This window comes from Ahaetulla prasina, chromosome 5 (genome assembly GCF_028640845.1).
Source record: "Ahaetulla prasina isolate Xishuangbanna chromosome 5, ASM2864084v1, whole genome shotgun sequence".
NCBI lineage: Eukaryota > Metazoa > Chordata > Lepidosauria > Squamata > Colubridae > Ahaetulla > Ahaetulla prasina.
Window position 1 is genome coordinate 57057518 of NC_080543.1, and position 17278 is coordinate 57074795.

At 35.3% G+C, this 17278-nt stretch overlaps 1 protein-coding gene across 1 annotated transcript in view; it reads right to left on the reverse strand.

The window, feature by feature from the left end:
- The window catches only part of RUNX1 (RUNX family transcription factor 1), a 212204-nt gene that overhangs the window by 43553 nt on the left and 151373 nt on the right, over positions 1-17278 (reverse strand). The window contains exon 5 of the mRNA XM_058185419.1: positions 7409-7600. Coding sequence (XP_058041402.1) covers positions 7409-7600 — 192 coding nt within the window. The remainder of the gene's footprint in view (positions 1-7408; positions 7601-17278) is intronic.

Here is a 17278-nt window from a genome sequence, read left to right on the forward strand (position 1 = left end):
TTAACAGAGGGATACAATCAAGATCAAGGGAGGTATCAATACCACTATATAAAGTCTTAGTAAGACCACACTTAGAGTACTGCATCCAGTTTTACTCACATACATACAAAAGATGTTGAGACTCTAGAAAGAGTGTAGAGAAGGGCAACCAAGATGATTAGGGGACTGGATGCTAAAACATACGATGAACGGTTTCAGGAACTAGGCATGGCTAGTCTAGTGAAGAGAAGGACCGGGGAGACATGATAGTAGTGTTCTAATGGTGTAAGATCTTCTGGGTGGGGGGTTTAACTAGATGACCTACAAGGTTCCACCAGACTTGAAATCCTGGGGTTAGAAAACTTGGAACTCCATCGCCTTCGACAGGACCTAGTTTTAGCTCATAGAATCATCCGTTGTAACGTCCTTCCTGCCAACGACTACTTCAGTTTCAACTACAATAACACAAGAGAAACCATAGTATGCGACCTATCCCTTGACACTACTCTTCGATTCTTACTATGCTACAGAGCCCCCGACTATGACATTACCCACGCAAATATGCTCACCTCAATGCTAACATGGGCTACCTCTTGCCCATACCCTCTCATCTTCCTGGGTGACCTAAATCTACCTCTCATTAACTGGACAACTAATGAATGTTCAACTGACCCAATCCATACTACACTATACAACGCTGTTACAAACCTAGGTCTTGAACAACTTGTAACTAACAATACAAGACTCAACAACTGCCTTGACCTCATCTTCTGCAACAATCCAAACTCAATTTACGGACTACAAATTAAAGAACCTTTTTCAAACAGTGACCACTGCATGATTGATTTTCGTCTCAATATACGTCCATACTTAAATCGTCATAACAACAGAACTCCCAACTACAACTTCAAAAAAGCCAATTACGACCTTATAAACAACGATCTTTCATTTCTGAACTGGCAAAATCTGTTTGCAACCTGCATAACCGCTGATGACCTCTATAGAGTCTTCCTACTTGAAATCAATAGAGTCATTAAATTATATGTACCACGAATGACTACCATGTCCAAGAAAACAAACTACCCATATCAATAAAAAGCTTCAATCAAAAAAATCCTCTGGAAAAGAAACAAAAAAGGCTATGTTACAAACTTCAGAAACCGCTACAGAAACATATGCAACCAAATAAAAACTGAATGCACAAATTACCACACCAAACAAGAAGAAAACCTTCTACGCACAAATTCAAATTGTGCCTTTTATAATTTTGTCAACAATAAACTTAAAGATTCAAGATCCATCCCACCACTAAAAGATTCTAACAACAAAGAATGCAATGACGAAACAGTCAAAGCAAACCTCTTCAACATTTTCTTTGGCTCAGTTTTTGTTAACTCGATAACACATATCCAACATTCCACAAACGAACCAGCAATGACCATGATGATTTAACTCATATAGATTTCACAGAAGACAACATTGGTAAAGCCCTTCACAACTTAAAACCATCGCTTTCTATTGGACCCGATGGACTATGTGCATATTTCTTAAAAAAACTTTCCATTAATATAGCTGAACCCCTAAGTATTATCTTTGATAAAGCTTTCACTACCAGTTCTCTTCCCAAACTTTGGTCACTAGCCACAGTCATCCCCATCTTCAAAAAAGGAGACCCCAGCTTAGTCGAAAACTACAGACCGATCTTCCTTTGCTGCGTCACCTGCAAAGTCATGGAATCTATCATCAACCAATCCATTACCTCACACTTAGAAACTAACAACCTACTCTCCAACAAACAATTTGGTTTCAGGAAAAAGTTATCATGTAACTTACAACTTCTCCACTGCAAAAACATATGGACTTCAAATCTAGATCAAGGCAAATCAATAGATGCAATCTACATAGACTTCTGCAAAGCTTTTGACTCAGTAGTACACGATAAACTTCTCCTTAAACTAACATCCTATGGCATCTCAGGACCCCTCCACAAATGGATATCTGCTTTTCTGTCTAACAGACAACAAGTGGTCAAAATTGGCAATGCTTTATCAAATCCTGTTCCTGTCAAGAGTGGCGTTCCTCAAGGCAGCGCCCTTGGACCAACACTCTTTATACTATACATTAATGATCTTTGTGACCATATCTCAAGTAATTGTGTTCTCTTTGCTGACGATGTCAAACTATTTAACACCACAGACAACACTTCTATCATTCAAAACGACCTTGACCATCTAACCGCTTGGTCTAAAATTGGCAGCTCAAATTTCAACCAGCAAATGCTCAGTCTTACATATAGGAAAAAGAACCCAAAACTAAGTACATACTAGATGGACATTACCTTACAGACGACCCCCATCCCGTTAAAGACCTTGGAGTTTTCATGTCAAATGATCTAAGTGCCAAAGCCCACTGCAACTACATAGCAAAAAAAGCTCTAAGAGTTGTAAACCTAATTTTGCGTAGCTTCTTTTCCAAAACACCACACTACTAACCAGAGCATATAAAACATTTGCTAGACCAATTCTAGAATACAGCTCACCTGTTTGGAACCCTCACCACATCTCTGACATCAATACAATTGAGCGTGTCCAGAAATATTTTACAAGAAGAGTTCTCCATTCCTCTGAAAACAACAAAATACCTTATCCCACCAGACTTGAAATCCTAGGCTTAGAAAACTTGGAACTCCGTCGCCTTGACAAGACCTAAGTTTAACTCACAGAATCATCTATTGTAATGTCCTTCCTGTCAAAGACTACTTCAGCTTTAATTGCAATAATACAAGGGCAACCAATAGATTTAAACTTAATGTTAACCGCTTTAATCTAGATTGCAGAAAATATGACTTCTGCAACAGAATCATCAGTGCTTGGAATACTTTACCTGACTCTGTGGTCTCTTCCCATAATCCTAAAAGCTTTAACCAAAAACTTTCTACTATTGACCTCACCCCATTCCTAAGAGGACCATAAGGGGCGTGCATAAGCGCACAAACGTGCCTACCGTTCCTGTCCTATTGTTTTTCTTTTCTTCTTCCTATATATGTTTATATGGTTATATACTATATAATCTTTTTGTATGATGTTGTGACAAAATAAATAAATAAAATAAAATAAATAAAGAGCTACCAATATATTTAAACTTAATGTCAACCGCTCCAGTTTGGATTGCAGAAAATATGATTTCTGTAACAGAATTATCTGTGCTTGGAATGCATTACCTGACTCTGTGGTCTCTTCTCATAACCCCAAAAGCTTTAAACAAAATCTATCCACTGTTGATCTCACCCCATTCCTAAGAGGACTCTAAGGGGCGTGCATAAGAGCACAAACGTGCCTACCGTTCCTGTCCTTTCCCCCCTCCCTATATATATATATGCTTATACTTCCTTGTTTCTCCTCATATATTTGTTTATACATTATATAATCTTTTTGTGTTATGCTTGTATATATTGTTTTGACAAAATAAAATAAATAAAATAAAATAAAATAAAAAGGTCCCTTCCAACTCTGTTAATTTGTATCTTTATTAATTTGGATCAGTCCAACCTTCTAACCAGGAGGAGGAGGCGGAGAATACTGAACTCATAGTGGGTTTATGGGAAAGTCAGCAGTCTCTTCCTCCCTCTATGCTGTGCAACCTCACCTGCCCTCATTAGCTGAGAGGCTTAACAACTATAAACAAAGTTATTTATTTATTTAGTATACAGCATTTATAGAGGTCATGCAATCACTGATATACATATTTAGTTTAAATAAAGTATCAGCAGATAGATGATAGATGATAGATATAGATATGTGGACAATACAATATAGGTCATAAAGTATTAAATTAAGATAAAACTATAATAAAATTACCATAATATGGAACCATAGCACTGCAATGGGATGGATGTTATAATTCAATATCTAAAGAAGCTCACCATCTAACTGATTCTAGTGTGAGTGTGATGAGACCATCCCAGGTGCCTTGAAATTTCCTGATGAGACATTCTTGAAATATATGTGTTATAGTTGTTCCGGGCTCTCGGCCATTCCCCACTTAAAGAGCTTTTCCTTTGTTCTGTCCTGTCCTGATTCTATTCAGGTGGCTCCATATTTTTCAAGGAAACTGCCTTCCTGGAAGTTGTTTTGTTGGATCTGTGTTATGGTTATGATTATTAAAAGTTGTCCACCTTAATCACCATTCTTCATCTAGATCATAAGACTATGATATGTTGTCTCAAACTGGTTTCCCAGACTTAAGCCTGTTGAGAGGTATAGAGTACATAATTTTATACCTATTTTATGTATTGGAAGATCTCCAGGAGTTGATGGCATGTTTATCTTATACCACTCTTGGACAGCCTGTTGTTGTCACCTGAGATCAGGAGGGGCAATGTTAGAAAGAACATGGAGCCATGAGAGCAATGTGGACTTAAGGGTTCCAGATATTATTCGCATTGTGTCACTATGGTGAACATCAATCCTATCAGTATGACAACTTCTTTCCCGTAAACTCGTGCAGAAGGCAAGTGACAGAAAAGAACAGCTCTTTCAAGACACCATTTCTGATGCCAAGGATCAGCTGATCCATGAGATCATGGACCTGTTGGATAAGGAAACATACTGCTTTCACTTGTCTCCTCTTCCAACCCAGTCAGCTGGCAGAGTTGTAGTTGAACAGGACAACTGACTTTTGCTTGCTAGGTCTTTGATGTGCAAGATCAAAAGATCATTGAGAAAGCTATTGTATCTTCCTGTCAGTCCACACAGGCAAAGACGAAGTGAATTCTGCTATAGTTAAACCTATGATTACTCAGCTAGTAATTTAACTTGATTTTAGTTCTGTGAAATCATCACTTTTTGAGCAGACAAGAAGGGAGGATGCAAATTCTGACAAATGGCTGCACCAATAGCCATTATAGTATAGCCATTTACCATTTACCAGTACAACCATTTACCATAATGACTACAGATCACAGCAACCTATGTTTGGTGGAGAGTTCTTGCAGACATGTGACACTCAAAAGAGGTTAGGACAGATAAGTCAAAAATGCCTATCAGTATTCTATACTGTCCAATACAGCAAATGTCCCAATGCTGATTTTTATCTAATGAACAGAGGTAGATTCCTAGTTCCCAGAAAGGAGGCCTTTCTGTTTTTCAGTGTGTTCTTCCCCATATTTCAGTTCAATATTCTCCCCCTATCTATGAACTGGTACAAAACTAAACCAATATATTTTTTCCTGCATCAAAGGATGAATCCTGTTTCTTTCATTTTTGTAAAAAACATGCTACCATTATTACAAATTTGTTAATAATGTATATGTTTAATAACTCTGCAAACTACAAATTAGATATCAGGCTATTTAACATATTCATTCATTTATTTAAATTTTTAAAATTGCTATTCTGGGCATAAATATTTTAATTTTTATACATTACTATAGCTGCAGAGAACACCTAACTGCAAAGACAATAGCTAGATAATATATGAATATATTCTTAGATATAGAACATAATAAAAAACTAGAAAATGAGCTTTGTTATTAAAGCATATCAGATCTTCATCATATTTATAGAGAAGTAAATTTCAATAACATTGGTGAATCTTAACTGTCAGATAAATACAACTGAAATTAAGCTGATGCCATAGTCAGCAACAAAATGATTGCTTAGATCAAGAGTAAAAAAAAATCTGGCCCGCCTTACATTTTGAACTATAATTCCAGGTATCCCTTATCATTCACTATGCTGAATAAGATTGATAAGAGTGGTAGCTAGCAACAACTGGAGCACCACAGGTTCTTTGATCGAACATTTTTGCTTTTACTGCATATTACCTTTGAAAATTATGCTTGCATATTACTGCAAACAAATCAAGTTGTAATTCAGAAATTTAGTAGCAAAAAATGTATATTCTTTTGAAGCAAATTCAAATGTTTTGAATTTTTGCGTGCAGTAAGTGCAAATGTACCTGTTCTTTATAAATTCAAATTTATTTCTTCCATTAAAATGGAACATCCTTAAATATATATTCTAAGTGAACAAAAATAAAATATTCATTGGCACGTATCCATTAAGGATGACACTTTCCAAACCAAAGAAAAAAGAATTCATAGTTCTTCTGAAGCATTCTGAAATTAAGCAGATTGTAAACCAGTGTAGCACTGAGAAAGTCTAGATGTGAATCTTCAGATTAATCCCTGTTTACAAACAAATTACGCTCTAAAGACAACTCCTGAAGTTTAGAGAAATGCCCAATACATATATTTCACAGCCTCTGTGAACTTCCCCCCAATGCAAATCTATGGAGACTGTTGCCTCCATTATTTGTACATGGGAAGATAAAAATCTACACCCCTGATCTAAAATAATATTCCATTGAATCATAAAGGTGACCATGAGAAAATGGGATCACATATGAATTCAGTAAAATATATGTAAAACAATATGTAAATATCTTGTTTGTCTGTAACTTACTATTCTTAACTCAATGCAATCTATGATATGAAGACTCACCTTTTTATTTAGAAACCTGATAATTTTGTTTTTATAAAAATAATTCTCAGAATATTGAATTATTAAAAATAACACAATTGAGCTATTATGCTAAAAGTAAAAACATTAACTTCCTTTTATGTACAAATGTTTGAAACAAATATTTGATCACTCCTGATCTTTCTGAAGTGAAATAGACTTCCAAAGAGAATTTGGAACTAGTGATTGGAATTGGAATTTGGAAAGTGATTGACGTGATAAAGTCAGTGTTTTCCGTACTTAATGCTCCTGAGGACTGAAAGGACTTTTCTCTGGCAAAAGCAATAGTCTGTTTTTTCTACCCTTACACATTACTTTGTGTATGTTTTACAATACTGTAACACTGCATCAAAATGGGGTGTCCTCTAGGGAGGAAGGAGAACCTCACAATAATACAGAAATTTAGAAATTGGGGGGGAGAGTAGTTCATAATAAAATTTTGGTCCCAGAGATGACAAATATAAAGAAGTAATCATTTTGTGCAGCAAGTTTTGTAGGAGAAAGCAGCAATAGCAGTAGAGTTGCTTTGCCTTCTAAACATCCTGGACATTCCCCTGTGTCCATCCCACTGATATGTCTTAATTTCCGATTTAATTTACTGTGTTGGTAAATGTTACTGTAATGTTAATATAAGATCCAACCTGTTGATAAATCAGCTTCTATATAGTACTTTTTCTTTTACAGACTTACGGAACTAAAGATATCTTTGGTCAGCTCTACCCTATTAATATGTTGAAGCTGTGCCCATATATATGTATCACACATATATGTATCATATAAAACCAACACAAAGAATAATCATCCTGAAAAGCCATCCTGTATACACAATTGCGTAAAATGACTCCAACAGGCAATAAGCAACCTTCTACATGATGGGAATGGAGTGGGGAGAAAATTCAGATGCTTACCCTGAATCTGACTCTGAGGCTGTGGATTAAAAGCAGTTGTGTGGTTCAAAGAAGCTCTTGGGTTAGGTGCCGGGGCTGGATGATGTGGGCTAACCCTTATAGCTGTGCGACGCAACTGTTCCAGTTCACTCAGGCGCTCTGAAAAGGACAAACTTCCAGTCTTTGTTTGCTCATCTAGTTTCTGACGATGTCCTATTTTGGAAACATTGTGGGTGGAGAGAGAAAATGAGAAATTGTCTTATTGACATATACAACCTGAGGCTGTATATAATTATCCATTACAGCACTCAGAAAACCAATGGTCTGTTCCATGTTATGTAGGCATGATATCAAACAGTCTAACTAAAATCCTACATTTCAATGGAAGTAAAACTAATTTAAGCTGGATTGGAGTAGAAACCTTGATCCTACAGAAAAATGCATATATAACTCTACTAGTTCACACTGTACATTATAATAGAGTCTAACAAAGGCTACACATGCATATTGTACTTATCAGGTGATAACAGGCATTTTGTGATTAAAAAGGTAGTAAGTTGTCACCTAAAATTTGAGACTTTCATCTCTTATCCTCTCTTTAAACATTAAAGAAATAAAATAATATACTTTATGGGATTCTTGTTGGTTATTGTTTTTTACACCATATCATTCTGTTTTAAATTTATTTATCGCAGTTTATTAATCTTCATCAGGGTAGCTGGGGAAGACTATTACTGTACTTCCAAGAGATAAGTCGCAGACAGGTTTTTTGTGAAGCTCAAGAAAACATTATGGAGCTTGCTGATTCTTATATGAAATAAATTGTATTTTATTCTTTTTCCCATTAGAGTTTTAATTCAGATTTAAGATTGCAAACAATCATCTGTAAAAGTTAAGCATATTCTGCAGGTCTGGGTTGCAAAAATCTAAACATTCATTATGGTTATAGAATTTTTTAACCCAATAGAGCTATTCTTTCACGCACATATCCAAAGCAAGGTTTCATGAAGTTAGCAAAATTGAGAAAAATGTACACTTAAAAGCAATGTCTAGTAAATGAAATTAAATTTTACAACTTGTGCTGAAGTTCTAAATTTGAGCAATGTATCTCTTCTTTGTTCTACCAGACTCTTTGGCACAGTCTGCCAGAGATAGCATTATAATGAGCTATCAATTATCTCTGGAATGAAAGGAAAGCAGGACATATCTAGAACTGCAAATGAATTTAATATTGCATCCATTAATTTATACAACTTCTCTGCTGCTCTTGTAAAAAAAAATAACACAGAGACAACATTTTGTTAATTTTGTAGTTCACATGGAAATTATCTTCGTTATGTATAGCATATCCAGAAACACAAATTGGATTTGAACTCAAGATTTGGGTTCTTCATATAATTATCTGAATATAAATATATTTGTTAATATACAAGCTGTGCACATATACTCATAGTTAAAAAATAAGTAAGTACCTTAGTTAAAAATAAAAAATAAAATAATACAGAGATTATTTCCACTTTTGACAGGCATCTATAACCTGATATTGTTTGGTTTATATTTCCTAGCCTGTATATACCCTCTCCCATTCTTTCTGTCTGCAGTCATCCATACAACACTTGGAGCATACCTAGCATAGAATAAACCTTAGTTAAGATAATTTTAAGGTATTTCAAAAAACAACACCATGAAGCACTTCTAAGTAATGGACTTCTTGACAACATTTTTCACAAGGGTCTTGTGTCTATGCATGTAAAGTGTATAAATGCGATATATATGTATTGATAATTTAATACAAAAATTTGAACAATCCTATATAATACAAACATGTTTTGGTATTTCAGTCATTTAATAATAACATATTAATTTGGGAGTTGATGGAACTCTCACAAAGGTGTTGTAGTACCTTGTTGCCTAGACTATCCTTTCAGTGCTTACTAATATTTCTTTCAGTTTGCAAGGGTGAAATATTTTCTTTTAAATAGCAGTCTAGATATAGAAACAATACTATTAAAAAAATCATATAAAGCAGTGAAGTATCCTTTGAACTCCGTTCCTAGTGGCTACATAGACAATGACATCTCTTCTTTTTTTTTTTGCTTTTTTTTTTTTGCAGCTAGTTTGCCATAGCCTGATTCCACCTGATTTGGTGGTAAAAATAATGTGAATACAATTTAAGTCAATTGTGATAATGAAATATTCTGCAATTAAGATACATTACAGAACTTTGTTTTTTAAAATAACAACTTGAAATCAAAAAATGCATTCTAAATAAGCTTTATTAGAGCAACTAGAAAGGTCGGCAATTTGGTGGTTCGAATCCTTAGTGTAGGTCTTCTGTGTGAGGAGGGGGTTGGACTAGATGACCTTCAAGGCCCCTTCCAACTTTGATACTGTTATTGTTACCTCTGTCCTAATCTACTCCTCTCCAGATTATGTATTCTGAAAAATAAAAATGCTTATTCGTTTTATGAAATCCAAGAAGAATGTCTCATGTAATGTAGTGGTTAAGGTACTTGAGTGTCACTTTTTCTCAGCTCGGCCTACTTCAAGGGTTGCTGTTGCAACGATTAAATGGAGGGAGAAGCCCATATAAGCTACCCTGATGTCTTGGAGAAAAGATGGGCTGTAACATTAAAAAAACAAACAGCCATGAATAAGAACTGATTCAGTAAAATAAAAGTTGTGCATTCACTTAAGTCAAAGTTGTGTTAGTAGGCCTTGGAAATGTCTAAAAACATGTATTCACTTGACAGTTAAACTAATTTCCAAAATCTCTTGATCTCTCTTCATATACGTAATTTTTTTTACCTAAAGCAAATATTAAAGCTAATGAAATTTAAGTATATGTTGTATCACCTTATTCTACTCACTAACTGTACAGCTACAAAAATAAAATAAGACTATAAAAAGCAATCTGTTAACAACACTAAAATTCCATCTGAAGAAAATAGTTTCCTTTTCAGCTTCTATCTATCCCGTTTCCAGTGTTCAGAGTGTGGTCATCCTCCCTTCTTGGAGAGCTCCCAAACTCAGTACTACAGACATTTAAAAAAAAAAAAGTGGGGGGGGGAGCAGACCTGTCTAATTGCATTTTCCTCCTTCTCTTAGAAACCATCTGGCGGTATAAAATTCTAGGCAGACCTACAAGTTTTGCTCTCCATCCAAATTCTAATAATTCATTCTGGACTTCTCCCTGCAGACTATTAGCCAAAATGCTTCATATTTTATATCAGCAAAGTACTATATCATCCATAACATTACCGGTTTATTGCCAGTAAGAATTTCAACACCACCATTTTCGTTCCCCAAACTTTGAAAAGCTGTTTGTTTTATCGACGCTAACTTGAACTGCAGAGAACAAGGAGCCAAACTCTCAGTTCCACTAAAGCAGCTGCAGGTTCTGTAACACCAAAAATCCCCTTACATTTTTTTCCTCTCAAAACAACAACACCCCAGCTTCCCACCATTTTGGGTATATTAAGTGGCTGCTCTAGAGCAGGGGTCTCCAACCTTGGTCCCTTTAAGACTTGTGGACTTCAACTCCCAGAGTCCCTCAGCCAGCAAAGCAAAACTGGCTGAGGGACTCTGGGAGTTGAAATCCACAAGTCTTAAAGGGACCAAGTTTGGAGACCCCTGCTCTAGAGCCATCAGACTTTACAGGAAGTCAAGCTCAGGAGTTATGAGGAAAGGTGCAGCAAGATTTCTATCCACAGAGCTACAGCATTGTAAAACAAACAAACAAAAATACAAAACAGGAGGCAAAGACTTCCTGTATTGACACCAGTTTCAATACAAAGCAGCTTTTGGAGATCTTGGAGCAGAAGCTGCTCTCAAACTAGGAAAGAATCTCCATGTAGGAATGCCCATAACAGCAGTCATAACAGTAGTGCTAACATCAACAAGATTGAATTAATACACAAAACACAAAACCTTCTGTAATCTGTGTGCACAGGTAAACACATGAAATAAATTCCAGCATGCAGAATTTTATGGAGGCAGGCCAACTTCCCTGATGTGAAATCCTTCAGCAGTTATTCCTCATCATTTATTCATTTATTTGATATATTCCCTGTCTTTTTACATTAGGGCCACTGATGTCAATCATTGTGGTAGATGTATGTCTACAGCTACCCCTAATAACATAACAGAAGTATTTTATTTCCAACCTACCTTTAAGGAGTTAAAACCAGTTACTAACCAAACTGTGTTAAATCAATAGGCACTCTAGTAATGAAAAGATCCTCTATTCCGTTGCTCATGCATGCCCTGAGTCATCAAAACTTTGCTTAACAAATGGGATGGTGGGAAGAAAAGTAGATTTTTCTTTTGCTTGAATGTTTACCCTTACAACATGAACCAAAATAACCTTGTGCTAAAACTAGTGACCTTTCATTTCTTTGAAATAAATGTATTTACACTTAAAGTCTAGAGTGGGTTGTTTAAGAAAAAGAATTTTCAGTCTTTTCACTGTTCAAACACTTCATTAGAGACAAGCAAGACTTCAATTTTATTCATTTCCCCGTCTTTAATGGTTCTGTTTAATCTTACGCAATATTATACCTTTCCCTGCCTTTTTCTTTACAGCTGCAAGGAGATATAGTAAGCTACTATATAGAGTTTTTAAAGCAGAGTCAGAGGAGTTTCCAAACAGCATACAGGCAGGTTATTCTTCCCTTTATTTTTTTTGGCTTCATATGAACAGTGCAGAAGGAGTCAACTAGTATTAATTTTCAACAGTGAAGTGGTATGGTCAACCCAAACTGTCAGTAGCAAGATTGAAAAGACAGGGTCAATGAGTAACAAAAAATAGTCCAGAATGCCATGCATGGGATGAACCATATGTTTTCTATTTTGTCAATATAAAAATATTATTCCTTACTAACTTATCTTAGAAAATCTGGTGAAACTATTTCTCTTACGTTCAAAATTGAAAATGCAGATGGTGATTCATAAAACTTTGTGCAGTTGGCCAACCAAACTAAAAGAAAACTACTTTCATGTCCAGTTTTATCACAATTTCCATTGAGTTCCTAATCTCACCATTTATGTGCTATGTCAGTTGTTCAAGATGGCAGTTTTGGTAATTTACATTTTACTAAACTCTGCAAAGCTTAAGGCTATACATGTCCCAAATGTATGACATTTTCCCATAAAAGCTTATTTATAGAGTAGAGTAGAGTAGAGTAGAGTAGAGTAGAGTAGAGTAGAGTAGAGTAGAACAGAACAGAACAGAACAGAACAGAACAGAACAGAACAGAACAGAACAACAAAGTTGGAAGGGACTCTATAGCCCAAACATAGCTGGACTATTTGCTGTAGATCCAGAGGTTATTTGGACTGCTGATGAACCAATGTGGTTTGGACAAGACCTTGAAAAGTGTGCCCTTCCCCTATGAACTGAGCAGATATTTCCTTTGTTCACATGAGATGTTTTGCTAAGTTGAAGCTGAGGAGGTCATTTCACCTGAGGAGGTCATCTACAGCCCAAAAAAGAATGTGCACATTCCGTTTTTATTTTTCCTGTGAAATTTTCAGCCTGATTGAAAAAGAGGATTTATTGAGGTTTCTTTTGCACTGAACTTTGGTTAGGATGAGAGTAATGTCTTGGTTCTAAACTTTCTTAGGATATTAAGTGAAATAAAAATTATGGCAGTGTCAATTTGTTGAATTCTGACATTTGCTCAGCCACCTGAAATCTGACACAACATCATGAATGGAACTTATTTTAGGATACAAGGAACAGGATAACCTGAGCAAATGATGAATGAGTTGCCTGAATCATTCAAGATGAACTGAAGGCACAATGAGCACATCACACTATAAGGTTAATAAAGTTGTGCACATGATCTTAGCTTATACAGTAACAGAGACACACAAATCATGCAACTATTAGGATCTTTTTCCTACTTATCTGTAAAAAAGAAGCAACCCAGATATGAAAGGCCTCCATCATTAATAATAGTTTGAAAACATCTTAAGCACAGCATGGAGGGACAATTTAATTAAGTTTGCTGCAATTTCTTTCTGAAAAGCACACCAGAGCAACAAAAGAGGTGAGCATTTGGGCCTAGAAAGATTCTTTTCCCCTTCATCTAGGTTACGTCTTTTGATCATACTAAATAGGCCTTATTGGAAAATGCAAGCACTTTTTCCCTCTAGTGCTCAATTTCGATAGACATGTAATCTTTCTTATGCCTCTCACAAAAGCTAAAAAAAAAGTTAGAATCTGACAGAAGAAAACTTACAACGAGATTATGAAAATATATCTCCCTTGCTTGCTAAATAGGCTTCATAATCTTACATCTTTCTAATCTTCCCTACCTAGTGAAACCCTTACCTGCTCACTACCACAATGTTTCTTTGTCTCCAGTTCTTAGCATCCTCACCTATAAAGATTGGTTTTTGATTTACTGGCTACCAGCCAAAGAACTCTAGAAACAAAAAAGACTTTTTGTTGTTATTGTTCAGTAGTGCTACAGTAACTTACTCAAAATGGGAGGTGCAGTCTCAGGAAAGGACTATTAGGACTATCAGAGTATTAGGCTAATACACACTATGACATGCATGTGACATTGCAAGAAAAAAAATTGCTTTCTATGTTAACTGCATTAGGTAGAAACAACAAAGACAGAAATATTGTATTGCTAAACTGCAGAACTGATATAAAGCAGAAAAACCAGCTTTCTGAATTTAACTCATAAATTCATTTACACTTACATCCAAGGCAGACATTATTTTTCATTTCCCCCCCTTCATTTCCGCAACATTTTAGTTCATTGACACTGCCACTCTGCAAACAGCCCAGGGAAAGGAAAATATCTGTGCAAGTTTCTGTATTTGTCAGTTGGAGTTTCTAGTCACTTTATTTAGTATTTTCAGTTAGTGTCACCTTGAAAAATGTATCAGGTACTTGTGATGAGGAAGGGGGTACTCAGTTGAGGAAACATAACTAAACCCTGTTTTAATAATACAAAGTTGACAGCTTGCATGAAGAAAAGAAAAGCATGGGTCAACGGTTAAAAATGGGCCATTTTTAAAACCCCACTTTCCTGTATATAAGAAAAAAATATTTCACTCTCCTCCTTTCTGTTATGCTTGTTCTGTTACTTTCATTATCAAACATAGTTTAGAAAGATAGAATATAAGTAATGAGAACAAGTTGAAATAAGTTGAAATAAGCTTTTAAAGAACACGGTAGGATGTTCTTGGGAAGAAGGCAACATTAATCTACACATGAAAATATTGTGAATTTTACTAAATTCTGTCCCCAGCATAATGTGCCTATAAATTAAAACAAACAACATTTTCCCCAATGTATGATCAGCTTGAGATCCAAATGCTAAGTTATTTTTATCTCTTAAACATCTATAAAATTAACATTCAGTTCAGAATCTGTATATACACTCATATACTACATGCCAGATTTCTTCCTCATAACGGTTTTTGTACTCCAATATAGTGGATTATAGTGGATTATGATCAAGAGGTTTAGAATTGTGCTGATTTAAAAGAATCAATGATACAAAATATATTTTAGTAATTGAGAAATGCAGTAATTGGAATCAGTGGGAGAAATAGCTAAGTAAATCTTGTATGTCTGCTAGATTTCTTGATTTAGAAAGTCATTTTCTTCAAAATATTAATCATAGAAAACTATCATAAAATCATAGAAAACTCTATTGAGAAAAAAGTAGCTCCATAACTTTACTATGGAAAATAACATCGTTTTGACAATTTCTCCAACTCATTCATCCTGTTTGAATGAGTGCAAGTTTTATAGGTTTTCAAAATGCACTTTCAATGAGGAAAAAGAGTGCCATGGGAGAGCTTCTAATAATTTTACATAAAAACTATTTTTTTCTATTACCTAAATTACATTTTGAAACATACCTCAATTTGGGGAGGAAGGAGACAAATACATCTACTTTACAAAGACTTACTATTTTTAAGGTTGTTTATATAAGCTGACGTATTTTCCATTTGAGAAGAAGATATTGGGGTTAAAATGCCAGTAGAAATTGGGCCCAGCAAAGGTATATTGTGATACAGACATTACTTCTCCCCCAGAATTAATACAGATGTAGAAAAGTTCCTATTTTACATCATCCGTATAATTTCATTATTATGTTTATTAATCGCTAAGATACTTTTTAAGAAAAAGCTGCGCTTTGAAATCCTGCACTACCTTCAAGTTATCAATTTCATTCCTGAGATCTATTATATTTTAAGATTATTCTTTTAAATTATACTAGATGATTTATAACAAAAGAACACTGTGGGCATTACCAAACAAGTACTTACACGTTTCTTTAGTTAATGCTATCTAGTTAGATATATAATTTTTCTGAAATGGAAAAAGAATGCTATCCTGCTAACATTTTGCCCTTTATCCCACACATTCAAAATAATGTTCAAAGAAGCAATCAATGTGCCCATACTGTCTCAATAACAACTGAATACAGGAACAGTATGCTGTAGATAGGAAGAAGGTGCTCCCAAAATGAGCTGCATATATAATGAAAGAAAGAAAAGCAGGAAAGCGGAAAACGAAGAAGTGCACACAGTTTATGTAGATCAGTTTACAGATGCTCAAGATATGCCTGCATTTGTAAACGTCTATATTTGTATAGAAAGTATGGATAGGATTGGAGAAAATATATTGATGCTGAAAGTTTTAAAAATAGGACCTTGATGTCACATAACTTAGAAATAGTGTATGTTCCAAACCCAAATGCATATATGCATAGAAACTCATGCTGTGTATGAAAATAAATCAGGTTGACTTAAAACTACTAATATAAAAAATAAGAGATAATACAGTATGAACCATATCTCTATTTAATGCAGTGAAGTCACATGCATCAATTTTAGTGAGTAAAAATTTCAATTTCTCTGTAGATTTGATCGATGCTTCTTTAATAGGTTTTTCTTTTTCTACTGCAACAAAGCTGTGAAGTAATTTGGCCTAAGGAAGAATCAATCATTTAAAATCACCAGTGAGCAGAATGGTCAAGCAAGGACCTACACATGGTCTCCTCAGTCCAAGTGCAATGTTTTAACTACTACACCTACTGGGTCTTCTGTTCTTAACTGTAATGTTGTCTCGTTTCCATGAGCAATCACTTCTTTACTCTTCTCATTTTGACTTCTCTTAAGCTATAGTTGCAACCTCTGCCAAATGTGAGGGAGGAGTAAGCAAAGAAAACCACAAACCTCAACTTACAAGAAGATATTTTGATTCAAATATGAACATTCTACACCGAGGTTAATTATTGTCTTGGGTAATAACAAGGGAACATTGCACAGGCTCAGCAATGTATTGGCTGGGGGTGGGGTGGGGGGAAGAGGTGTTCTAACACTGTGCTTATGTATTTTCTGGATGCATCCCTTGAGATATTATTTATTATTTACTCATTCTTAATTTGGCAGGCATGACTGAGAAAATCTGTGCCTCAGCGGAATAAATTCCATCTGTCTCCTTGAAGTGCTGCCTGCCTTCAACAATTACTGTTTTCTTAACTTGCAGGAGAGACAATAAACTGCATACAAAAGCAACTGCATGTTGTCTGGCTCCCTCACCTCTTCCTTCACTTCTGTTCTATTTGCCAGCTTTAAGGGGAGGACAAACGGGGCTATTTTGTTTCTAAAATTAAATTTTCTATGCAAAGCTGAAAGCAAAGTGAGCAGGAAATGCTGAATAACGTGCATGGTTTCTTTTATCTTACAACTTCAATTTTTTGCATGCAGTACAAAGTTTATAGTGAAAAGTTTATCAGATTTTTTCCCATTCCCATCCCAATATAAGCTCCCCTTATATTCTTCTCCATAACTGTGACACATTTAGAACCTTGTGACAAGGATACAACACTCTGCCCCTCCACTCAAGTCGTT